Genomic DNA, 25,768 nt, shown 5'->3' on the forward strand with positions numbered 1-25,768 from the left:
AAGATGCAGTCCCCCATCTTTTAGTGACACAGAAGCAAGTCTCAACAGGTGGAAGCCCTTTAATTCATGGGGCTAACATTGCATCTTCCTAGTTCCAAAAATCAAGAGAAATCCCATGCAGTAAAAAAGGCAAAAAAATAATATTTTTAATACCATCTGCTAATGCCTCTATGCAACACAGCAGCTGACTAATGTTTCATTGTTTACCTAGATTAAGACTTTTATCCTATAAAGATGCTTTCACAGCACAGTGGGTGCTACTATTAACCCTTTCCCAAAATTCTGGCCCCCTCAGCTCACATCTCTTAACTAGTCCTCTCCTCAGAGAGCATCCATTTGCACTTATATAGCAAGTCTGGATCTGGGTGGCTGAACAGTGAAAGGGAGCCTCTTCCAAAGACTGTGCAGTAGAATTATTAGCAAAATAAGGGAAAAGCTTCCTCCAGCAGGAACAATGAAGTGGTGTGAAGGCTGCAGTTAAGCTATGAAATACTTTTGTCTTTATCAACATCGATACATCTTGCCTGGTGACAACTCTACCATTCTGTCTTCAATCCATGCTGTACTTAGGGTATTTATAACCAAATTCACTCCTGAAAAATGTTGATCCTACAAATCCACTCTCACAAACCCTATTTTGGGTCAGCATTCATGTTGCAGAGACACCAGGTATGCCAAGCCTGCACCAGCCCTCAGGAACAGTACGCTCTAAAAGCCTGAGAAGTAATCTAACAAACAGAAGCTGGCTGATATCAGGAGTGAAAATTCTTGCTTTGGAAATGAAGCACAGTCTAGCATTATACATGGGATAACTATGTCCGTATGTTTGGAATGTCTGGTCTTGAAACTCAGGAAGAAAGACCTTGACTCTGAGATTTGTAGGCTACACCTTCCTTTGGAAATGAATGGCCTAATGAAAAGGGTGGAGTAGAATGACACGTTTACCTCCAGGGATAGGACTGCATGTAGCACCTTGCTAGTATAGGCCATTTCAGAGTAAGAATCCAAGAGCCAAGGACAGATCATCCAACTCCATTTGGAGCTTGTCACATCACACATTCCTTTAAGTCAAAGGGTATGGGACAACTGACAGAAACACATTTCACTCTGCGGGCTGTGTAACAGCGAAAAATGAACTCTCCATGTTCCGACTACAGGCAGGATGCCTTCCCCATCCATGAAGTGGACCACACGCGTACACCCAAGCACCCTGCGCTGCCGGGTCAGGCACCTGCTGCCAGCCCACCCTTCACAGCCTTTCCTCTGCAACCAAATGGCCTCATGAGAAGTTTGACAAGTTTCTAACCCTCTTGCTGCAGACAAAGAGCTTGAAAATATGAGTTTTCACGGCTCAGGAACCAGAGGACCAGCCTGGAGCCCAGGAGCTACACCCAACGGCGCCGCCAAACCCCGTTACCGAGCACTAAGCCGGGGCTCCCCGCTGCCACCTCCAACCTGCAACCCCTCAGCCCTGCCGGGGCCGCCCTACCTGTCAGTGCGGCCCCGGGCGGATCGGCGGGGAGGGTGCGGAGGGGAGGAGGCGTCGGCCGCGCCCGCCCCGTTTCCCGCCGAGCAGGTCCGGGCCGGACCCCACCTCAGGGGGCGTTTAACGGGGGGAACCTACAGCCCCCACACAGAGCGCTCGCGCCCGCCGCGACCGTTACAGACCGTTGGCGCCGCGCGCCCCCGCGCCCACCGCCCCACGCTCAGACCCCGCTGCTCTCGGGCCGCCCCGGACGTCGCGTCGCCGGGGCGGGTGCGTAGTTCCGGCGGGGAGAAGGGAGGGGTGACATGCAGAGCGGGCAGCCGCGGCCTCGGGAGCAGCTGGAGCCGGAGCTGCCGGAGCAGCAGGCGGGAGCGGCGCGGGGGGGACAGGCCTGGCGCGGCGCCCCCACCATGGAGATCGAGAAGGAGTTCCACCGGCTCGACCAGGCCGGCAGCTGGGCCGCCATCTACCAGGTGAGGGGCAGCCCCCCGGTCCCGGTGCTGAGGGGGGAGCGCTCCTTCCCTCACCCTCCCTCTGCTGCCGCCTGGTCCTGCCCCCCTCCCATCCCCGCGGCGTTGTGCCGAGGTCCCTCAGCCTCCCCTCTCCCTGGTCGGGGCTTTCCCGTCCCCAATTCCCTCCCGCCGGGCGCTGAGGGGGCAGCGGGAGGCCCCGCTCGGTGCCCCCGCGCCGCGGAGCCCCTCTCACCTCTTTCCCCGTGGGCGGGGAGCGCCGGGCGGCTCCCCCCCGGCGGCGCTGCGGGTGCACGGGCACCCCGCGGGCAGCGCGCTCCGCTTGGCGGCGGGCGGGGACCTCCCGTACCGCGACGGGGCTGCCCGGGGGCACGGGTGAGAGCGGGGCAGCGGCCCCCGTTCTGCGGGGCGAGCCGGGGTTGTCTCTGCGGGACCCCTCAGCCCCGCTCTTTTTCTCGCTCCGGATTCCGTTTGGAGCTAAGCATGGACAGGAATTCGCAGTAACCGTTTAAAGTTGCCCGTTTCCTAACGCTAAGGGAATAAGTCTTGGTATCTTGTTTGTCGTCTTTCATTTCTGTTAGCAGTGATGGGCAGCATTGCATGCACCTAGGTTTTCAGTCACTTTAATAATAGCCGGAAGCCAGCTTGTTGGTGTTACTTGTACAGTTACCTGGTACTGGTTTTTATTATTTTGTTTACTGCATTTAGAGCTTTTTGGTGACGTTTTGAAAAACGTGTGTGGCAAACATGAACACTTGTAAGAATATTTGTTCGTTGGATCCACCTTCACACACACAAGCATGATAAATGAAGGCTTTTCCCTTTAAAAAGTTCCTTGCACATTTATCCAGAATGAAGTTTAAAAGGAGATGAAGCGCATGAATGGGTGGGCGGGTGTGTTCAGTTAGACCAGGCAGTATTACTGTAAAATCCATTTGAATGTTTAAACTGCTATATTGCGTAAACTAATTAGTTTTAAGTTCATATTTGCAACATAGAGGTTAGGCTTTGCTTCCCTTTCGCTATGGATTTCTCTGGCAATACACATTTAAGAGAAGGAGTGGACTTTTCTAAAAGTGAAATAGATGAACTCCAGTTTCAGAATCACGGCAGGCAAGCTTTAAATGTAGTAATTTGCAAGATGAACACTTCTAGTTGTTTGGCTATTAGAGAATAAGCATAAAATCTTGAGCATGCTTTTCAGAAGGTCATTTTTTTGTTAGAGTATTTAATTTCCTGCGGAGTTTCAGGGCTTGCTAACTGTATCAGTTGAAAGTCATGTGCATATATGACGTTATGTTTTTGCTAAACCATTCTTGATGATTTGGTATGTTGCAGGCTTAGTGCTCAGGAAATGATTTTGAGTAATATATCTCTGTCATGGAGGTGGTGTATTTCTGTGGGTGCAATTTAATTACAGAAGTGAAACGTATAAAGAGAACGAGGGACTGTGGAATATTTTCAATGCAGGATCAGCATTCAGTGATATTTTTGTCCCACTATCTTTGAATGATGTGACTCAGTAGCCGGCTCAGACTGTGGCACAGCATGAGGTTTGATTGAGGACTAAAACTCAACTCAAAAATTAAAGTGTTTCTTTGATTTGCATCCAACTATTGACAAGCAGAAGAGGTGGAGCTTTTTTTTTTTTTTTAAAGATTGATCAGTGTATGCATTGATGTCATGTAACTCCTCTTCTCAACAGCATCTTTTAAATATCAGATGTTGAAAATGACATTTTGCCGATCGTGTACATCTGGAAGAACGACGTACTTCGCTATAATCCATGCTTTTGATTTCTGGGCTGTGACATTAGCAATGCAGTTGTCCTAAAAATACCAATCCTTTTAGGTATTTTTAGGCCTGAAGAATGGAGTAAGTAGAATAATATATGTTGTTGGTGCAGAAAAAAGTCATCTTCCAAGTTAACTGTACCACGGGCTTCTTGTATCTGGGTGTTATGATTGTAACTGCTAAAATTCAGAAATGTTCATCAGCATTGCATGTGAAACATAATGCAATTTACTAACAGGCGCCTCCTCTTGTTTCTTGGCTAAATCTATAATCTAGAGATACAGAACTGCACAGCATCTAGGGGAGGAATAATGAATGCTGCAGGGAGGGGAAGCTGATCGGAAGGATGGCTACATGGGTGCCATGTGACTTTGAAGGATTAAAATTGTCCAGGCTTCTTTTTTTCTGGACAAGGGAAAGCTGTGTTCAGCTATGAGAATAGTACAGTTGTGCAAGAATAACATTTGGATTATTTTCTTAAACCTTAAATAATCACAGGACAGAGACAAAAGCATTTCAAAATGAAGACCTTGTGTAGGTGATCTTGTGACAATCATGTCTTGGGCACTGCACGTGTAGTGCAACTGTTCTCTGCCACAGGGTGAACACTGTTGAAACGCTCCATGTTTTGTTGGTTTTTGGTTTTTTAAATACCTAGTGCTGTTCCTTCCTTTCATCTAGATTTAATTGCTACATGAACTACGAGATCCTGTTGAGGGTGTTCAGAGACCCAGTAGATAAAAAGGACTGGTCTGGTTCTGTCCATGGCTTTTGTTGTAGAGAAACATGCTTAGAAGATAACTGGTAAAATAAGACCTGATCTTAGCATACGAACAAACTTAAAGGAAAATGGACAGCAGATTATATGTGAGCTTTGCAGTGTGATAACCAAGGTGAAGGTATGCAATAGAAAACAAATGCTTAAGGGTAAGTGAATAATAGCACCCTGCATAAATATAATTAGAGGTATCAATAGGAATGAAAAACATTCACTCTGGAGATGTGACAACAAAGAAGCAATAGCCCAGAGCTAAGAGAAGCACAGTTTAGGCTTGCTTTTAGAGCAGGGGAGAAAAAGATACAGATATTTGTCCAGAATGTCAAAGCAACAATGGATTTTCATTTGCTACAGTGACTGCAATATCAGATTTTCATGGTAATTTTGTATGCAGAAGGTTTTCAGAATTTTAGGAGGTATTTTAGTTTCTAACTTCTTATACAGGGTGATAGAATGAGATACCTTAAAAACACAAGCCTCAAATACAGGTAGAGTTGCTTCTTGTGTTTATATAAGCTGGTTATGTTGACTTTAGTATGTTGGCCAGTGATATAACTTTGATGTGCTTATCAGTAACAGTAAAGATACCTCTGAATTATTCTCTGATCTACCATTCAACTGGGATCCCATACAACATAGATGGAGGCAGAGCTGACTCTTGGTTTTACAGAAACATCTATGGGGACAGCTCATGCAGAGAAGGTAGCAAATTAAACTGCACTGTTCTCTAATTGTTTTTTTTAGTCAGTAGAACACAAAATAAGAACAAACTGGATGTAGTCTAGATTTTCAAATATGTTTGGAGGCGAGTGTACTGAAAACAGAACTAACTGTACTGCTGCCTGTGCTCTGGAAAGTTGAAGTGCAGTTACAGTTTGGTTTGAGGCCTGCAGGAGACACGCAGCTGTTCTCAGTTTCTTTATTATTTTTTGAGGATATTTTAAACTAATATTAATGTGAGTTACTTTATTTTCCTCCAACCTCTCTAAGCTAAACTAAAATACAACAAATTATGAAAGTTAATAGGCTTTACGTACATTATGGAAGATAAAAATCTATCGTGGATGTTTCAGACATCTCTGTTGAGAGAAAAGGCATGGAAAGGGTTTTTTTCAATGTATTCACTGTCTCTGGAAAAATATTTGTAGAATATGTATATAGATTTTAATGATTAAAGTAAACTGTGAATTGGTTGACCCCGTAGACCGGGTAGTGGTGTGGTTGTGTTGTGTATTTAAAGTAAATGAACAGGAAGTTCTACTGTGTTTTCACTTTATAAGCTTCAGTGAGAGTTAAGGCTTTGCACTGCTGCAGTCTCTAAGCATTTGGGTTACTCTTTTGCTCTGGTGCTAAAAAAGTTTAAACTTCTTTGCAGCAGATAAATTGTGGCATGAGCATGACTTATTATAAATGCATCTTTGTACTTTATTCTGCCAGTTCTTGCTACTTGAAAATGCAGGTCTCTGCATGCAAGCCTCACCACTTCTTAATTCATGCTATGTTGATTCATTCGAGGCTTAGCTTAATTGGCTCTGGTTATGGAAAGCTAGTTTAGAACTGACAGTTGCAAGGAGTCTCTTTTTTTGACTTCAGTACAGCTAAAGATACTCCATGTTTTCCAGTGCTATGCAGCCCCTGAATCTTGATACAAATGTGGGAGAGGCTCCAGTGATGGAATAGCTTAGTCTCTGTGGCTTGCAAAGCCAGTAACTGTGACAAAATCAGACTTTGCCTTCATTTGCAAGTGATGGTATGTTCTGTGATATTGAGAATGTTTCAGGGCACTCAGCTGCATTGGTTAGTTATGCTGCTAACTTTTTCAGATCAAGACCAATTGTGTCTACTGATGGCAAATGCAAGATTGAGCAAGTTCCATTATATAGAGCTTTAGAGCTGCTTAGTTTTACTTGGTTTTCAGAGTTTAAAATCTAAGTACTTGAATCCAGATCTTCTGTGATAGCATTGCTGTAAGTAGAACATTGAAAAGTAGAGCCTCTTATGGCTTACTGTTAAGGTGATAGAATTTGCTAAAAATGTAGAAATTGTACAATGTGCAGACAGTACTACACCTGATTCTGAGCACCTTCGGGAGGTTTTTATGGCCTTGGTGTGTTCTTTCACATGTTACTTATTCCTCTTTCTGTCTGCTGTAAGGGTACATATATAGAAGGAAACTGACAGTTAAGGAGAATGCAGTGTTGGCCATAAGCCAAACGATGTTAAATTCAAATAGAAATAGCCCTTGTAAGTAGAGAATAAAATGTGGTAGTGGCAGACCAGGTATTTTGGAAACTAAAATAACTTTCTATATATTTGGGATAGGTTTGAATTAACAGTTAACAAAACATTAAAATTAAATCTTTTCTTGTAATACTTGCTTTGCAAATGGGCTTTCTCCAAGGGTTCCCTTTAGCTGAGGCTTTCTAAACTATGGTTTACACAGAAATATTACTGCTACTTGTAAAGGTATCAGTTCTCAGGTTTTAGGTCAGTGTCATTAGCGTGCCATAATAATCTCTTTGGATTGTGAATTTAGCCCCATTAAATATCTGAGGATATCAATTCTTTGAAATTCAGAATTTGTGTATGATTCAAAGTGGTCATCTTTTAATTAAAAGAAGTTGGAGGAAGAGAGTTTGCAAACAAAGAAGTGAAAACCCATCTATAAAAAAGGGTAAAAGCTTCAAGTATCAAGCATCCCTTGTACTCCAGTGAATGTGAGAATTGGGTGGGTTGTTTGAGCCACCAGATAATGCCACTGAATTGATTTTCCAGTAGGCAAATAAACTTTTTTTTTCTTTACTGGCCCCATATGCAAAGTGAGATTTGTGTTTAGTAAAGTGTTAGCTTTTTTTTTTTTAAACACAAAATTACACCTTTTGTGACACAAGAAGGGAAGGAACAAAAACCGTGTAGAGAGTATCAGTATCTGTTATGCATAATATATTAAGTAGGTTTCTAGTAGGTTTCGGAGGTTCTGTGTTTGGGGTGTTTTTTAAGTACCTGCAAATTAAGTTAGTGCTGTGTGACAAAAAGGTCTGCTCCTTTGGGCAGTTCAACATCAGAGGAGGATTTTATCCTGTGGTCGTAGGCTGTCTTGCAGCCCTGTTCACCTCTTTTAAAACAGAGGCTGTTGCCCAGAAGTAGAAGGGATAAGTTCCTGGCATGGAGCAAAAGCTCTTCAAACTGTGAGTTGAGTAGGAGGCTTATTAACAACAAATTGATTAGTACTTGAATATTGTACCATAAACCTACCAAATTAACAACCAAAACCCCTTAGCTGGAATGGTTAGTTAAAATGTTCTTGGGTGTAGGATTTCATATTAAAGTTTACATAAATCTGCTTATTTTTGTAACTGATTTGGAAAGAGGCTCATATAAACTGAGATACAGGACAAACATTAGAGAGTTGCCAAAGATTTTGTATCATTTTCAGTGCTGCTGTGAGGTGCGTCACTGTTCCTGCATTGTACAGAATGACATGAATTGAAAACTTTGTTATTGTCAACATAGTAGGCTAGAACAATAAGACTGGAACGTTTGTATCTGCACCAAAGTGTGCACAGCATTGCTGTCAGGAGAGCAGCCATAGTGAACAATGTCTGCAGTTTATCCTTAAAGAACCAAGTTATGAAAATGTAGAAGCAGATTCTCTGCAATGTTCATAATTAATAAAACAAACTTGATCTGATCTGGAAGCTTTGATGTTTACAGCACTTACCATTGAGATTTATTTTTTTAGTCATTGGTCAACTTGTTTCATGTTGATTTGCACAAGAAACATTTTTTTGTTTATCTTTCTGGTGCCAGTAGACATGCCCTTGCTGGTTTGGCTGGGAGAGGCACTGTGATACAGCATCAGAATACCTTTGTGTGTTCACTTTGTAGATACTGTGGTGCAAACGCCAATTCATTTTCTACCAAACCCTGTGAATTTAGATGTGCTTTTTCTCTCGCCCACGCGGAATGCAGCTAAGATTCAACAGCTTGCCTGTCATTATACTAAGAAAAAGTGATAAAAGTGATTCTTGGAAATTCATGTGATTCTGCTAATAGTGATAGCTGATCTACTTTCAAATTGGGTTTGTGCTTTCTGCAGTTAAGAAAAAAGGTTCATAGAACAGCAGTGAAAAATCTGATGTCCTTGTTGGGAAGGAGAATGAACTGGTGTAATAGGAAGCCTTTGGAAATGTTTCCCTTTTTGTTTTTTTTATTTCTAATTCTTTTATTTCTAACTTCTTTTTTCCATATGCTTTCACCTTGCACAATACTTTCGCCTAGAATATGAACCGATAAACACATTATATCTGTAAGTTATTGGTTTTGCATTCATAACTAGTGGAGTAACAAGTTGGTAAAGGGCAACTACTTGTGGAAGCAACATGCAGCCAGCTTAGTTGAGAGATCTGTGTTTTCAACTAGTGTAGCTAGAGGTTTTATATTTTTCAGCTACAAATATCTATCATCAGCACCAATTCAAGATGTAATTCCTCCTGAATTGTGTGGGTGTATGGGGTTTTGTTTGTTTGTTTTTCCTGGTGGCTTTTGTTCTTGACATACACTTTCTTGCCATCTCCTACCTGTTCTTGTTGGCATGATAGATTACACTATACTTTCAAGAGAATTATTTTGCACTGATTTGTTTCACAAAATTCTTCACTGATACTGAACACATAGCTTATTTAGTTGCTGTTTCGTTATCCTCTGGAATGGAAAAATATTCCTAGGTGGGCATATCTTCCATGGAAGAAAGCAGAGAAAAAAAACCTTTCTGCTGAATCCGTCATTAATCTTATACTGGATTTCCTTAAGTAGCATACTGATAGCTACATTAAGGCCAGTTTCCTTTGTTAGGGACTGGAACTAGATTTCTACTGTGTATATAGGATGTCTTTTTTCGTTCTGCGTCAGGATCCAGGACATAAAATAGTTTCAGAGTTGTTGCAGCTCTTGGTTGTTGTGGATGCTTTGGGAAGATGTGGTTTAAGAGATAAAAAGACACCTTCAGCACTGAGGGTGAAGAGATCAAGACGAGGAGGATTTACTTGTCTCGCCAACTGTTAGATAGTTGAATCAGATTTGAATTGTGTGGTGCAGTCTTTTTCCTGTACTTAGAAGAAGGTTAAAACAGTTTCTACATCAGTAGAAACACAAGATAAAGCAACAGCAAAGCAACATTTGCATTCCGTCAGTATATGCAATTACAGAAAAACTTCCATGCTGTTCCAGTGGCAAGTGTGGAGCTACCCAGATCTTGCTGCAGGCAGACAGCTCACTATACTTTGTTTTGTACTAAAATAATCACTTGTTAAAAATGCTACTCAATAGTAGTATTTTGAACATAAAGTGGCTGTTCTATTTGTGATCTTTCAGGTGCTTATTCTTGTATCTCAAGTTCCCAGAATTTTATGCTTCTGTGAAGTGCATGATTCATCTAGTACTTGATGCTGTAAGCCCTTCTACAAAAGACACTCTGTTTCTCAGATTCTTTATATTTATTTGGAACAAGTGCTCTACACATAAAGAGGAATGTTCTCATAACCTTCTTCCCTGGTGCACATTTGACTGAGAATTGCTTGTTTATATAATTTCTAATCCCACAGTAACAGGTTACAGCAGCGTAAACAGTGTGACCTTTTAATGTGATCACAGGAAGCAAATGTGAAGTCTATTTTAAAAATGCATCTTCAACTAAGGAAGAGTATACTTCCTTTCTCTGTCAGGAAGAATAACCCGTACTGGTTTAGAAGATGGTGATTCCATTATACTGTGTAGGGCCTATTTTTTTCCACTGTCTCTGTACAGTCTTTGTAGCTGCTTGAAGTAGGACCAAACTGTTGGATCACTGTGTAGACTGTACATCCTTGTTTTGTGTTGCGCAGGCGTAAGTGACTGAAGATGGGGGCTACTGGAAAAAGCAGAACTCTGACACAAGCAGGAGGTTTTAGTAAGAGGAACTTCTTTTAAAAAGAAGGAGAGGGTGGGTCATTGGAGCACGAAACTGCCAAGTACGACATGGTTTGTTAAACAGCCAAAATACGTATACACATATTATAGAAATCTTCTGAATATTTCCAGAAATGGAAGAAAAAATTCTCATAAAGTTTTAACAGAAAAGGATGGGGAAGTAGACGAGTGGAAGTGGATGTTTTTGTTTACTCCCTTGACATTTTAATTACATTGGAAAGTAACATTGTTACTCGTTTCTTAAACTTGTGACAATGGCAGTTACTAACTGCAATGTGTAGTATGACATCAACAAGAGTCTTGTTTCAACTTGTACCATGTTTTCATTCCCAGTACTAGCATCTTCTCAGAATTGGCCTGAAGTGTTACGTGACCAGAGCAGGTCTGCCCTTGTACTGTTTCAAAACTAGTATATTAAATACATGAAGGACAATGTGTGTTGTGACCCAACAAACCCATTCTTTTTATCCTTGCATATTACAACATTAGCTGTGGTTGAATTGGTAGTGTACTAAAAAAGTGCAGTATTGAGTTGGGTTAGTTGGTTGATTTGCCAGTGAGAAATATTGTGTAGATGGTTCATTAATAATTTCCTTTAGATAGCAATTACTTTCAGTTCTTCTACGATTATCACTCTGATAACTGAGTAACTGTGATAACCTATTAACAGACAGATAAATTATGAGAAAGCATGTGGCAGTCTGGCTCTGGCTGGTGGAGGCAGAAGCAGGTGGAGAGCATGGGTGGTTTCAGCTGGGGGAAGGAGAAGATGTAAGCGACCTGAGGTCCAAAGCCCAGAGGCAGTCAGCTGCCTGCTCAGGGGGCAGGCTCAGGAATAGGGCTGGTTTTGGGGTGTACTTCCAGGTTCTGGAGTTTATTTGTTGTGGGTCTGTCAGACTCAGCTTGTTTTCAGTAATGGTGAAAGATTGGAATAGGGGGTTGAAAATACGTAAAATCTTTACAGCTGCTAAGTTACTGGATTTATTAGCTGACATTAGTGGAGAGGTCTAATCTTAAAAGTCTTTTTAAAGCTTGTCAGGAAGCAGGCAGAGAAAGGCTTCATGGAAACTACTGATTTATGTCTTATGTGTCGTTGATTTCTTGTTTATAATTGTCATGGTTTAAGCATAAATAATTTGCATAAAACTTACCGTTCAGAACCTCTGCTAGGAGCCAAGTGCACTATGCTTGGCTTTACTTGATTGCCTTGTGTAGCCTAGTGTACAGGCCACTTTTCTGTGACTGACTGACAGCAGGAAATTCCCTATTTGATGTGTGTCTGCGAAGTTCTCTACCACATGGAGTGAGGTTTTCTGTTATGTGTTTATTATCCGTTAAGAGTAGCTAAATAAGTTGATATAGCTACCTATTTAGGAACAAACACTCAGACATTTCTTCTTTTCATGTAATTATGTCTACAGCTTTAGGATTTTCATGTGCTAAAGTCTTTGCTAGCAGTCTGTTCCATATAAAACTGTCTCTCTACAGGCAAAGATCCACCTTAGAGTACTTAGAGAAAAATAATCCAGTCTTCTAGTAAAAATATTTTGCCATCAGTACTGTTCATGTAAGAGGAAGCACTTGTGTGTGTTTCTAGTGTTGATAACCTTTATTTGTAGATCAGGGCTGAGAAGCCTGCAGTGTAATGGTCTTTTCGGGGCCAGGGGAATGGAAGGGGATGTGATAGGGGTGAAGGGTTTTTTTTAAAGATGTTTGGAAGTTATTGTAGTTTACACTCGCCTCCTAGTTTCAGCTGTGTCTGGCTGCAAATGAGGGTTTGAGATAGCCACCAAATTGTAAAGCATGTTTAGTGGAGACTGATAACCGGCTTCGGCTGGCAGGAAGCGGAACATGAAGAGCGTCTAGTGGAGCTGTGGGGTGTTAGGTACAGCACTCTGTCTGAGCTGGGAAAGAGGAGATTAAGAAGTACTAGGAGTCATGCATTTCCAGAGGGGATTCTGGCCTTATAGAAGTAGAAGTTGTGAGCATTACTTGGTTTTGGTAAATCAGTTGGTGTTCTCAGGATGAATTATTTTAAACTAGCAGTACTAGTAGATGCATGAAGTGGCAAAACTGTTTATCTCATCTGATCTCTGCAACTTACTTTCACTCACAAATCTATTTCATTAGCATGGAGAGGATTAAATAGTCCTTTGAAGGCCTAGCTTGTCAAGTTCTGCAGTCTTTTTCATGTACTGGAATGCAGGGTGCCAATCTGTCCTGTGTTAGGATGTCTGAAAGCTTATCTTGATTATGTGATGTGACTGTTCAACGCTGACATTTGTTTTTTAAACTCTCGAGTTGCTTTCAGATGGGGAGAAGATGGCCTGCACAGCTGGAGCTGAAAGCTCTCTTTCACTGTAGTGACAGTTGAAACAGTCTCTAGAACAGGGTTGGTTCTGTCAGTGTCTTAAAGTATTGCTTTGCAACGTGGAGAAATAATAAAATACAGAATAAGTTTTAGCATTTCATGTATGGCTGCTTTGGGGTTAAGGGAGGAGTTGTATCTTTCCACAGGGAGTTCTTAGCCTTGCTGGCTATAGGCAGATTTTCTTACATACTGTCTTTTCTGAAGACATACTCATATTCACCTTTCCTGTGTGAGAACTAAATGCTAACATGCACTAGAAACTATGTTTATGATAAGTAAAATGCAGGATCGATATTCACTGTAAGAATTAATATGCATTATTATTTGTGCTTAAAGGGCAACAAAGTGCTCAGAAACCTACCTCGGATCTAAGCAGCTTAACCTCTCTGAATGTCAGTTCAGTGAATGTTACATCTCTGTCAGCATTCAAGGGTTAAGTTTCTCTTTCCAAAGAAAGTATTGACTTTTCTGTGTGCAACTTCTTCTGTTAAACCTAGGTGTAGAGCAGAGGTGCCCAGGCATTCTGTCCTGGAGCCATGGGAGGGTTGGACAGTGTGTCCTGTCCCCGTCATCAAACAACATGCTTGCGTGTTTGTAACGTGGCCTTTTCCGCCAGTACATGACCTGAGAGTCATATAGTTGGGTAAACAAGTGTGTAAGCTTGTGTTTGTGGGGACAGGGGAAATGGCGTGACTGTTTAACTTGTCCCCAAAACTGTACTTGGTCCATAGATTTTGAGCTGATCATCTTAGGTGTAGAAAGCTCTAAGCTTTATTATTGAACTAGCTTAGCTTGGATTGGTTTCTTAAACACATATTAGTCATGTGAGAAAACAGAAGTATCCAAATTCTGCTTTATCTAACATCTGTTTTCAGCAGTACTGTTTGTTCTCAGCAGGTTTTTGTGTGCATTGCAGTAGCTTGGCAACCTGTAGGTTGCACCATTCAGTGAATTCAGTGTGCTTTTACTCATCACTAAAATTTTCCTTCCCAAATTTGAATATTATAAATACAGTGATGTGGGCATCTGTAATTATAACAGCAGCAGCCATGTTAAACAGATCCCAATTGAAACAAGCTGTTCATGCGAATTTGTAGTAGTTTCTTCAGATTTCAGTCCAAAAGTCTTTCTTGAAATCAGTGTAAAAAAGGATAATTGCAGCTTCTCTCTGGGAATGGTAGCTAAGCAGTTAGAGCTACACGAAGTTCCACAAACCAGAATGGCAGTATGCTGAAAAACTTAACTGCTAAAAGTAGGACTATTTCCTGGTCCTGTTGTAGGAGCAAAGCTTGAGTTTGGCCTTTCCCTGCACGCAGAGGCATGAACATGGTTTGTGCAATCCTGTTAATTGTACATGCTCTTTAAGCTTGAATCTCATTATGTTAAAAATGGTAAAAAGCTTTGGTAATAGTGTAATGAGTATGCTTTGGCAGAACGAGTCTGTAGTTTCATTGCCTGCATTCTTACTAATAGCCAACAGAGTGAAGCATTCTTATGCCATAGGTCAGAACTTCCTGGGGTTTGTATTATAGTCCAGTTTGTAGGAAAAAAACAGAATGCAGGAGGGAAATCCTCTTACGTTATGGAGCTGATACCTGTTGTAACATATGGTTCATCATTTTGAATGAACAGTTTCTTGATACTAAATAAATCTAATAATCCCCCTCACGTTTTTAACTTAAAAATGGCATCTCAAGAAAGGCAGTAAAACAGTGTGGTACAAACATCTTCAAGGAAGTGAAGTTTACCAGTAAATAAGATGTAGATATCTTTTTTTAGTAGGTAATGCAAAGTTCACAACTTCCTATTCAACAATTCCTGCCACTTCCTTTCTTCTGTGTTTTAGTACTTCCTCTACTTACAAGCTCACAACTTGGAGAATTTTGATGAAATTAGTAGAAAGTGGGAAACACGGCTGTTTCCTGTCCCATCCTGATGTGGTCTGAATATGTGCCACATTGTACTCATGATATGACTTCATTCCCTTAACATTTGCAAATATATTAGAAAGTCTTATTTATCTTTTAGAATATTGAGGTACCCAAAGTGAATCAAATCATCAGTGAAGAATGACACCCATTAGCCATGAGAGAAGCAACCCCTTCTTTAAACTCTGGTTGTAGTTGCTCAGTGTTTTGAGGTAGTGAACCAAGTTTACTTGTATTAAAACTGAGTTCTTTTTCATATGAAACATTTACTGGTATTGCTTTGCTTGCTTTTTTAAAGGTTTAACAGGTTTTTATGTTACAGTAGTTATTTGTAGTTGTCTCTAGAAAGCATATTTAAAAATATGCTTTCACCAATAGAAATATAATTCAAGAAATTATTCTCTCACCTTTCCTGTTTATAAAAATATTGATGCTATAACTAACATAATACATATAAACCAAAACCGTGATGTCTTAAATATGACTTATTTTGTGAATGCCAGTTTCAAACACACTTTGATAATGCACGTTGCTCCTCATCTGTCATTCTCTGTCACTGCTCTAGCTGTTTCTGCAGAGTAAGAATCTGGTACCTATAGAGCCACTTATGTTTTGATTTTTAACTGACTGTTAGCTCGTATGCAAGCATGTTCAACATTGGCTTTGCCACTACTCCTGCCATGTAAGTTCAGTGACATTTAGACTGTTGGTCGGACAGTCAATGTCTTGAAAGCCTCACCTATGTAATGTATTCGTAGGATGACATAGCAGAAACTTGGGCTGTGTGGCCAAAATCTAGTATTAAATGTAGTTTGGCTAAAAAAAATACCTTTGATTTCTAATGCATTTCTTCCTTCATCTGAACAAAAATGGCTTCAACCTCCAGGTCACTACTTCTGAAACACAGAGGCTTACAAAATAAACTTCATGGCATTTCTGGTGTGCTGTGTTTGAGATGTGTATTCAAGTCTACATGTTTCATTCTTTTGCTGCTGAACAGATACGTGAGCTACATGAAAACTTTTGTGCACTGATTACTGGGAGTAAAGTACAGAAATCTTTAAGCAAGGAATACATGTTCATAAGCAAGCAGCTATGAACTGGACCTTTACTTTTCCTTTCAATACAGGCTCTTAATGTTCCACATAGAAAGGAGATTGCCTGTACCTTAGCAAGTAAGAATATATGCCTTTATAAATGAAACATTACAAAAAAAAATAGTGGTAAGTCTCTAAAATCACAGAATCATAGAATAGTTAGGGTTGGAAAGGACCTTAAGATCATAGAGTTCCAACCCCCCTGTCATGGGCAGGGACACCTCACACTAAAAGTCTGAATAATCTGTTGCTGTTGCATGTGATCTGGTAACAGTATTGTGCTGTAAAGGCTAATTTAGTAGGTGTCTGAGAGGGAAATAACCTTTAGAACTCCTATAATATGCAAACTAATTAGAGGTTACGGTGAACACAGCTGTTTCTGCCAAGCTGACTAAGCTAGGAATTTAAATTACTATTTTTAACCAGCTTATAATGTCTCTAGTTCTCAATGGTACCCATGTTATTGCTTTTTAAAATTATATTAATGTGCATGTCATATAACAAACTAGGTACAGTAAATGTTGTTAGTGCAACCAGTCCGTTACTTTTGAAATTGAGCAATCGGTGTGAATATATGTACACAACAGAACACTTTATATGTGGCGTCTGGGCTTTGTTACACTAAACATATATACTAAAGTCATGTCTATGGCTTGTATGAATTCAAACTGAAAGCTTCCTCAGAGGAAGAGGCATGAGCCCTGGAATGAAGTAATTGTTGTTTTCTCTAAGCTGTTTACATATATTTGGTCTAGTATGTGTATTCCTCCTTTCTTACCCTCCAAGAAAGTTGCCCTTCTCCATTATATAGGAATTTTTTCCATGCTGTTGTTTGCATTCAAAATGCTTTTTTCTTTTGATCTTTGAGAGATGATCGTTGTACAGACCCTGTAAAAATTACTACAAATTCTGTCCTGAAATCTAGAAGTCATTGCCGATAACTGTACCATGAAATAACTGCACTAATAACCACTTGGAAAACAGTGCTGGTGGAGCTCATTTTGTGCAAAGTGTTAACAGTTCTAAGAGGTATTGTCAAGAATAACTTCAAAATTCTGAACTAGTTTCTTTTTTCTAATAAGCTTTAGTTGCTACGTTCTGCAGAGATTACTGGAAGAGCAGAAGCGTTCCTCAAAACCTGGGTGTACTGAGCAGACACATTTCATGCATAAATTTGTTGCTTTTACAAAAAAAAAATTGGTCTAATTTTAACATAACATATGGCAAGCTGGTGTCTAAATCTGCTTTAACAGACTGTACTTTCTAAACGCATATAGAACTAGTTTAACTTGAGATAAAAATTGTTTTAATTCCTATTTGCTTCTGTTAACACCAATAGCTTGCTTACTCTAGTCTCTAAATTACAGTAGCTAAGATCTGAGTTTAGTTTTAGTCAGTTGGGTGTAGAAAATGATTCTTACAAATTAATCCTGTTTTCATAAAATCCTCTTTTTGCTTCTGTCTTTCATGATGGGAAAAGACTTTCAGACCAACTCAAATCAAGAAAATAAAAACTAGGCAAACTTCAAAAATTCTGATTCCTAGGGAACAATCCTTTTGTTTCTGGGTTTGTGTCATCATGGAAAATGGGCCATAGACAATTAATGTAGAAGTGCTTTTGTATTTAGAAAGACTTTCTCACCAAAAACATAAAGGAAATATTCGATTCCAGTCCTGGATTCCATGGCTCTGAATGATGTCTGCTTCTAGTGACGGGTTTGGTTTTCTATAGTGCTAATGATGGGGTAGGGGAGCTAATCTAAAACTTTCTTCCTTTGCCTCTGGAGACCAGGGAAGACAAAAGCATTCCTACAAGAGCCTAAAAAAATTGCTCAGAGAAATAGCCTCCCTTCTGAAAGGAGAAATATATAGATGTTCCAGCACAGCTGTCAAACCAAGAGCATTGCAGCGAAGTGGTTGGATTCCTAAAATGGTAGTGAGAAACACTGACTCCTAAGTTAGAAAGCTAATGAGTTCGGGTGTTGTCGATGAAAACCAATCTGCTTGGAGAACACAAGTTGCATCCATTATAGCAACCAAGAGGTGTTTTCTGACTGTCTTCAATGGATGACTTCCTTAACCAGTGAATGGGGGCTGCAGCACCTCTTCTATGAAGACAGGCTGAGAGTTGAGGGTGTTTAGACTGGAGAAGAGAAGGCTTTGGGGAGATCTTAGATCAGCTCCCAGTGCTTAAAGGGGCCTACAAGAAAGCTGGAGAGAGGCTTTTAAGAAGGGCATGTAGTGACAGGACAAGGGGGAAGGGCTTTAACCTGACAGAAGGGAGAGTTAGATTAGATACTAGGAAAACATTCTTCACTACAAGGGTGGTGAGGCCCTGGCAAAGGTTGCCCAGAGAAGCTGTGGCTGTCCCATCCCTGGCAGTGTTCAAGGCCTGGTTGGATGGAGCAACATGGTCTAGTGGAATGTGTTCCTGCCCGTGGCAAGGGGTTGTGGAACTAGGCGAGCTTTGAGGTCCTTTTGAACCCAAACCATTCTGTGATTCTCACTACTCTTGAAGCAGGACACAACTGGCTATTAGGAAGAGATAGGGTAGATCAGTGTCATCAGCATAAAGGCCTGTCTTCTTTCCCATTGAAACCTTCAAATGTTTTAGCAGTTCATGTTGACATAAATGTTTATTTTGGAATGTAATGACAGCAACATCAACAAACTTGACATTAAAGGCATCCAAAGGACAATAGCAGTGATGTGAAAAAATGTCTGATATTTTCCCTTGTAAGTCCTAGAAGGATATTTTTGTAGCTTTAATTCTCTAATAAACCTACAAAGGATTATGTGTGTGCTCATTCTTACATACAGCCTATCTTTTCCATTTGCATGCAAATTCTAATGTTGTATTAAGAGCATAACAAAAATGAATTGATGATAGATGTTGGAATGTACAAAGTCTCCTCCTTTCCTTATTACTCATTGCATTGACTGTGGTTTTTAAGGAGGTATTGTAAGGTGCCAAATCAAATTGTTGAATTTGTAAAGAGCTTGATATGTAAATGTGAGAACTCTGGAGATCTTTAAATACTCAGGTTTTCTGTTTTTGGGCACATCTAGTGCTGTAAGACTTGTGACATGGGTGAATTTTTTGCTTTTGGTCAAATTGTCCCTGTGTAGTCGTCTCTCATTCCCCCCAGCTTTTAATATTTGTTTTGAGCACCCACCAAAAATTCTGAGGTCATCTTATTTCCCATTTTCAAGTGCTATTTGTAAACTCTTTGGTCTTTATTATGAGTAACTGGATGGACCACCACTTTAAAGTAGATAAGCCACCATTCGAGAGAGAGATGTGTGGTTTTTCTATTTGAACCTCATCTACACCTTCAAAAGGAAGCAGAACTGCAGAACAAGCTGAAAGCTGTAAAAACCATGTTTCTGTTTCCTGAGTCCAGGGTTAAAAATCCTTGTGGTCGTATTCAGGGAGATACCTTCCAGGGAGTTGTCCTGGTGCTAAATGTATGGATATAAAGTTAAACTCTCTGAAATGTATGGGTGGAAAATCAAACTCCAGGGGAAAAAAATAAAACAGCAAACATTTATCTGTAGGAGACTGTAAACTTCTGTACTCTGGCTTCAGGGCACAATTGCCTTTCCCTGGGGGAGGAAACACAATACGTGTTATCATACCAATTGGAATGTCTGGGGAATCACCCTTTGTTGGGAAGGTCTGATTTGAGTTATGCTTTCATGGATCATTTCATAAACACATCAGGAAAGTGGCTGTGTGGGCTTCTTGTATGGGCCATGTTGTGGAAACATAACCTTGTGGTGGAACTACAGCTTTTAAACTTAAGAGAGGCTTGGTAAAATGTTCTAATGCTGACTTTGTTTTTCTCTGGTAGCTTTTAGTTGTGGTGTGTACTAGATAATTAGATCTCTATCTCACATAGAGCACCTTAATTTGAAAATGACCTTGACAAAATGAAGATCTCTTGGGAATTGTTGCCCGCCCCTTTTTCTTGGACAGTTCTATTATTTTAAGAAGTTCTGTATTGTTGATGAGCATATATTGCTGTAGATAGGGAATACTGGACTTGACTCGTCTTGTTAATGGGACCAGTATTTTCAGATGAGTTAGTAACCTAGAGGTGGTTAACGTGTTATCTACGAAAGACTTAAAAATAGTGCTGTGGCAGTTGTGCGGTTCTGTAAATTGAAACTGCTGCTAAGACTAATGTTGGCATTTCTTTAAAAAAAGAAAAAACCTAACATCTGTAATCTTGTTTCTTAAAAATAGTTGTCCTGAGCAACATGACGGTGGTTTTTGTCTATTAAGCAGTTAAAGTGCTGTTTGTTTGGCTTTTAGTCAACATACTTTCCAGGAAAAGGTGAAAGGACACAAATACCACAGATGAGTTTCATTTGTAGTTCAGTGAATCTGAACTGTAGGTTTTAAAATCAAGTCTCTCTTTTAAAAAAAAACAATAGAGGCTTAGTAGGAAGACTCAAACCTCAGCTCCTCAAATATGCAGGGCTGTTTGTTTTCAGACTTGGCAAGTGATATTACGCATCAAGGCCACAGAACTGTGTGTTTGGACGGTGTGGGTCCTTTGGTAATTATAGTAGTTCTGTTACAGTTCATTAGTTGAGCATGTTAATAGACTCAGGCCTTGAACAGTGACAGTAGATCCAGTACTAAGCACCTGCCTGGAGCTTCTCTTTAGGCAGAGGGTTATATTGTACTTCTATATTGATACAACACCTAGTACCGTAGGAGCCTCTCAAATTCCTTGTTAACAGTAATAATAAATATGCCAGATTTTCTGAACATCTGTATTCTTTTCAGTGGGCAGTATGTCAGCATGCCCAATTAACTGTAAGATCAGATCACACATGCCTTCTGTGTGAAGGGAGAGGATGGTAAGTTATTAAATGGAGCTATGTAGCTGTGTTCATTTACAGGAACATTCCTTTGCTTCAAGATTTTAAATGTTTCAGTGTGCTGGAAACAATTTACAGGAAATCAGGCTTGACTGATTCACTTTCTGCGTATTGATTTGTGCCCAGAGTAAAATGTCTGATATTAGCAAAACGTGAGTGATTTATTTATTTATTTACTTACTTACTTATTTATTTATAAAAGAAACAAGGCTTTATTATTTTTAGTCATTTCATGTGGTTTCTTATTCTTGAAAGTTGTTATTTTTTTTAAAAGGTGAGATTTAAATCTGAATTATTTGGGGTAATTCCTGTAATGGTCATAAAGTTTACAACTGGGTTTGTGCTTATCCAGAACAAGAAGTCTCACTGTTTTCCTACCTTTATTTCAGTGCCTTTTCTTGGTCTTCTGATGGTAAATTAGCCACTGCCTGCTAGAATAACCTGTTTCAGGGCTCCAAGAATAGGCTGTCCCTATTACAATCATGACAGGTAAAGAATCGCCACCTGATGATAGGTCCTGAAACAGAGTGGAAAAGGGTAACACTTCAGTTTATTTCTTCTGTCTCCTGGATACTTTTCTGTTAAGACTTAGGGATTTCATCCATCAAATTACCTGGTGAGATTCAGACCAAAGTCCTGATTTTAGTCTGCTGATTGTAACTGAAGTAGGTTTTCATTCTGCTGCATAAAAATACTTTCTCCTTCTAGCAAAGGGTTTTGGATAAAACTGTTACAGATTAGACCATGCCAGCACAGCATTGCCTTCTGCTATCTTTTAGTAAATAGGACTCTGGTTGCTGAGAGGTATAGTGTCAGTTGGCTGCTTTTAGACAGCTATTAGGAAGTTTTTAATCTCAGTTTCATTGTGGATTTTTACAAAAGAAATTATAAGCCAGCTACTAGATTTTTTTTTTTAAGTTGGAAATTCCCACGAGTGCCGGTTGTTACTAGTGGCATTAACCCTGCAAACCAGGCTACTTAGCCTTCATGTGAAGGCTGCTGCCCTTGTTCTAGCACAGTCCTTGAAATTACTTAAACAAAAGATTATTTCAAACCTTTCTGAAAGACTAGAATTTATTTCCCCCCCCCGTGCAGAACCCTGAGCTTTGTAAATAAGTCAGGCTTTCTGGATTTACATACTGAACTAGTAATACTGAATTTCAGTGCCCAGTGTACTACATTAATTGGTGCTAATACACCAGTGTTCACATTGGTATATTAACCTGAGCTGAACCATGTAAATGAATTTAAATGTTTGAAAGTCTAGTATGTGTTTGCAAATATTTGCATAATGGTGGAGGAATTGGGAGGATTAATACGTAGCTGCTTGATGATTTAAAAACAGGACACAAAATCCCAAACCAAACCCAATTTCTAAAAAAGCAGGAAAACTTTAAAATACTAGCGACAGTGTGACAAATGAGCAGGACACCTCTACAGATGATGAAGCAGTGAGCAAGAAGTGTCTTACGTATGATTATGTAATTTATCACTTATTTTTTTTATTAAATGAACTGGTTTATTTTAAGATTAAATGGTGATCATGGATTATGCAGGAATTTGAGGCAATAGAACCGTCGTGCTTTCTGAACATTAACTGAGATTAACACTGTATGTAGTATCTCTGAAAATCAGGGGAGGATTCTGAGTGAGTATAAATAAGAAGTTATTCTATGATTCCTGTTTCATGAAGTCAGAGATCCCCTTGAGAAACTATAAACTACCTGCAGTGGTTCCAAGGGCATCCATCTCTTGTCCTTTTGTTTCCAGTTTGCACCTTGTCACTTGCCACTTGTTTAAAGTCCAGAAAATACCTTAGTTATAAGCAGCACAGTGATCTGGTTTTGCTGTGAAAGGGTGTGAGAAGAAGCTTTCCTCATCCCTCCCTCACCTTCTAGTACTTACAGCCTCCCCACTCCCACCCTCCCTGAAGCCTTCAAGGTCTACACACATGGTCTTCACCTTGTTGGGTGGTTTGCTTTTTTATTGTGCTGGTAGCTCTGTAAAAGCAATAATGCTGTTGTGAGATGTCAGAATGAAAATATTGGGTAACTAGGAAAGGAGGACTTTGTTTATAACCACAGTTGTCAGTTTATGGAGCCTGGAATACACAACAGGCCAGGAATTACACATTTTAAAACTTGTACAGAATCCATGCTGCAAACATATTAAGGTCTGGATTTGCTATACAGACTAAATTCCTTTAGGAGTTACAAAGATGTCTGGACTGTCAGATGTATCAGTCTATTTGAGATGAGGTTAAACCAAAACTCTGTCTGGACACCTGTAATGTTTGGGCAAATCAAGATCTGGATCTCATCTGTGATTATTTTTCTCATAGGAAAAGAGTAACTTGAGTTAGAACCTCTTGACACTTTAATGAGACTGTGGTTTATTTCCTGGCAATGACTTTGTTTGATGATACAGATAGCAGAGCTTTTCTTTTGCACAAGTGCTGTCAAGAAAAAGCCATTTCTTCTTCTCAGAAGTCTCTATACTTCCAATAATGTCTAAGATACGCTTCTGGAATAGATTGAGTGTCTGGAAGGAAAAACAGCCATGGACATGAAGAAGGGAACTTCAGTTGTTTTCTTATACTGACCCTCCATTCAGTTGTTTCCTGTTTTGGCAGTGAGTACACGGCTACAAAACAGCAGAAGTCGAGTGTTCTTGCCAGCTACTCTGAACTTCTTCTGTTATGGGTCATAAATTTCAAGGACAAGCCGTATTTTGAACTTACTGAAATTTGAGAAGTTGCATGGAATTCTTTAGCCTAATATTAGAGTTTAGCTCTTTGATCGGCCTAGCTCTGCTGCAAGCCTCAAAAATAGCACAGTTGAAAAATCACTTTTTCCTCATTGCAGATAATGACATTGAAGCAAATCGAGAATGGGAACAGCTGAGTTCCACAGAATTGCAGTGATTTATTCTACAGCAGTGTCATCCTTTTGACAACATGCAGAATGAATGTACTGTTAAAATGGCTTGCTCCCTCTTGGAAGATTATACCCAAGTTGTAGGAACTGTTCAGGTGCAAGTGTTTCATTGAGCATTTACAGTGTTTGGTTTTCTACCATGATGAAGTGGGCACAGTAAAGAACTGCAGGGTTTACTTTCATCATTCTTAAATTTCTACGGTTAGGTGTGTTGAAACTAGTTAGTTGCGAGAAACAATCTGTAATCTAGCTGCAATAAACATGAGCCCAGAAAAAAAAACAGTACCCTTTTCCACATGCTGATATGATTTAAGAACGCAATCGTGTCCAGTTTACATTCTCCTGGGGGATTATTTCCGTGCCTAGAACCAGCTGACCGGTGTCAGAAGCTCTGCTTATGACAACCTGTTCAGATTGCCCATGTAGTGCTGAACGAGCAAGGGGCTTTCTAGGAAAATGATGTTGCAAGTGTGGGATTTTTTTCTCAATATAATTTATTTATTCATTTAAACTCATGTAATGGTGGTGTTGAACTTTAAACAAGCCTGTCCTTTTCTCTCTCTTCATGCATGATGTCAGGAAGAAGCTTGGCATATGGGTCAGTTGGGTTTTTTTTGAGGGAGATTAATAAGAAAATCAGTACTACCATATTTTACCTGAAAGCAAAACTAAGAGATTAGATAAAATGTTTTCAAAGGGTATTAAAAGCTACATTTATTTCATTTATCTGGCTAAAAGCCTGCAGCTTGTTGTTATAATTAATGTCATGTGATGCAATTCCCTGTTCATTTACCTGATCTTTAGATGACCTTCTTGTTACCTGTAAGTTACATCCTTATTTCTTGTCCGTGTCCAAATATCCTGATGTAAAATTTAAAAAATACAGGATAAGAAATCCAGTCTTCCTTGTTAAAGAGGTTTGAATGAAGATTTGATGTATGTATGCTTTGTATCTTAGCAAGGTGCTTTCATTGAGTCAGTTCACTGCTTCTCAATGGCTCAATTTCATAGAATCATAGACTCACAGAATGGTTTGGGTTGAAGGGACCCTTATAGATCATCCAGTTCCAACCCTTTGCCATAGGCAGGCACACTAGACCGGGTTGCTCAAACCTCCATTCAGGCTGGCCTTGATTTTTTTGCTCCCTTACACACTGAATCTGAAGACCTTTTCCCATTTGTGTAAAGTAGTTTTTTATTGTGGAACCCTTTGTACTGCTTGTTTTTCTTGTGTTCTTCTATACAGGTCTTTGACACCTCATATAACTGTAGTGGCATTTCCATTATGAAATCAGCCTGTAATGACATCTCAGAAAACAGCAGCTTTCACTTGACTTTACTGTAACTTTTTCTTTACTCTTCCACCTTTACAGCAGTGTCATCATGTTTTCAGTGCTCATTTTAAGAAGAAACTTTTTTTTTTTAAGCTCTTAAGCTAAAATTACTTTTTTATTTAAGTCTTTATATACTTGCTGTGAATTGCTTTCCATAGTGAGACTGCGTCAGTAGATAGATTACTGTGCACTTCTGTAGCCTATGATAAGATCTTGGCAATTGCTGCTTCCCGTAGGAACAGAACTGTTAAAATGACAGTATATCATTATCTCTTAGTCTGAGCTACTCCAGAGTTTATGGTATAATAAAAGAGTGTGATCAAATTAAGGCCTGCAGCAAAGTTCCCCAGGAGCCTTTCTGTTGAATATGAAGGCCTTTAGACTAGACATTATTTCCTCTATTGGAAATAGTAACATGCAGATCTGTGTAACATTGTGGTGTGCTTGAATGACTGATGTCATCAACAGTTCTTCATGTGACCTAATACTTACTTCAAGATTTTGGGGTGTATCTTTCTTAATCTCCTGTTGGTGTCTGAACAAGATGGAAAAAGTGTTGTCAAATGTGCTGTTGTGCTAGGAGTGTACGTGTGGAAGCTATAGTGTGGTGCAGAGTGCCAGTGGCTAGGACAAGTTTGCAGAAAATACTTACTGTCCAAAGGGGCAATTGTCAGACTTGAGACTCCAGAGTAGTTACAGGTTGGGAGCCTGAAT

At 39.9% G+C, this 25,768-nt stretch overlaps 1 protein-coding gene and 1 long non-coding RNA gene across 5 annotated transcripts in view; one reads left to right on the forward strand and one right to left on the reverse strand.

The window, feature by feature from the left end:
- LOC133262436 (uncharacterized) overlaps positions 1–2,309 on the reverse strand; it is a 163,268-nt gene extending 160,959 nt beyond the window's left edge. For 3 of the 4 annotated variants that reach the window (XR_009741310.1, XR_009741313.1, XR_009741311.1), the window contains exon 1: positions 1,490–1,600. This is a non-coding gene — a long non-coding RNA (uncharacterized LOC133262436). Of the gene's footprint in view, positions 1–1,489; positions 1,601–2,191 lie in introns of those variants that run through there. The other variant, XR_009741312.1, reaches the window with a different exon arrangement.
- PTPN1 (protein tyrosine phosphatase non-receptor type 1) overlaps positions 1,761–25,768 on the forward strand; it is a 42,430-nt gene continuing 18,422 nt past the window's right edge. The window contains exon 1 of the mRNA XM_061441622.1: positions 1,761–1,959. Coding sequence (XP_061297606.1) covers positions 1,792–1,959 — 168 coding nt within the window. The 5' untranslated portion in view covers positions 1,761–1,791. The remainder of the gene's footprint in view (positions 1,960–25,768) is intronic.

The sequence above is a fragment of the Pezoporus flaviventris genome, unplaced genomic scaffold (genome assembly GCF_033815535.1).
Source record: "Pezoporus flaviventris isolate CSIRO_AGI_PZ_B2104156 unplaced genomic scaffold, CSIRO_AGI_Pfla_v1 ptg000213l, whole genome shotgun sequence".
In the NCBI taxonomy this organism is placed as follows: Eukaryota; Metazoa; Chordata; class Aves; order Psittaciformes; family Psittacidae; genus Pezoporus; species Pezoporus flaviventris.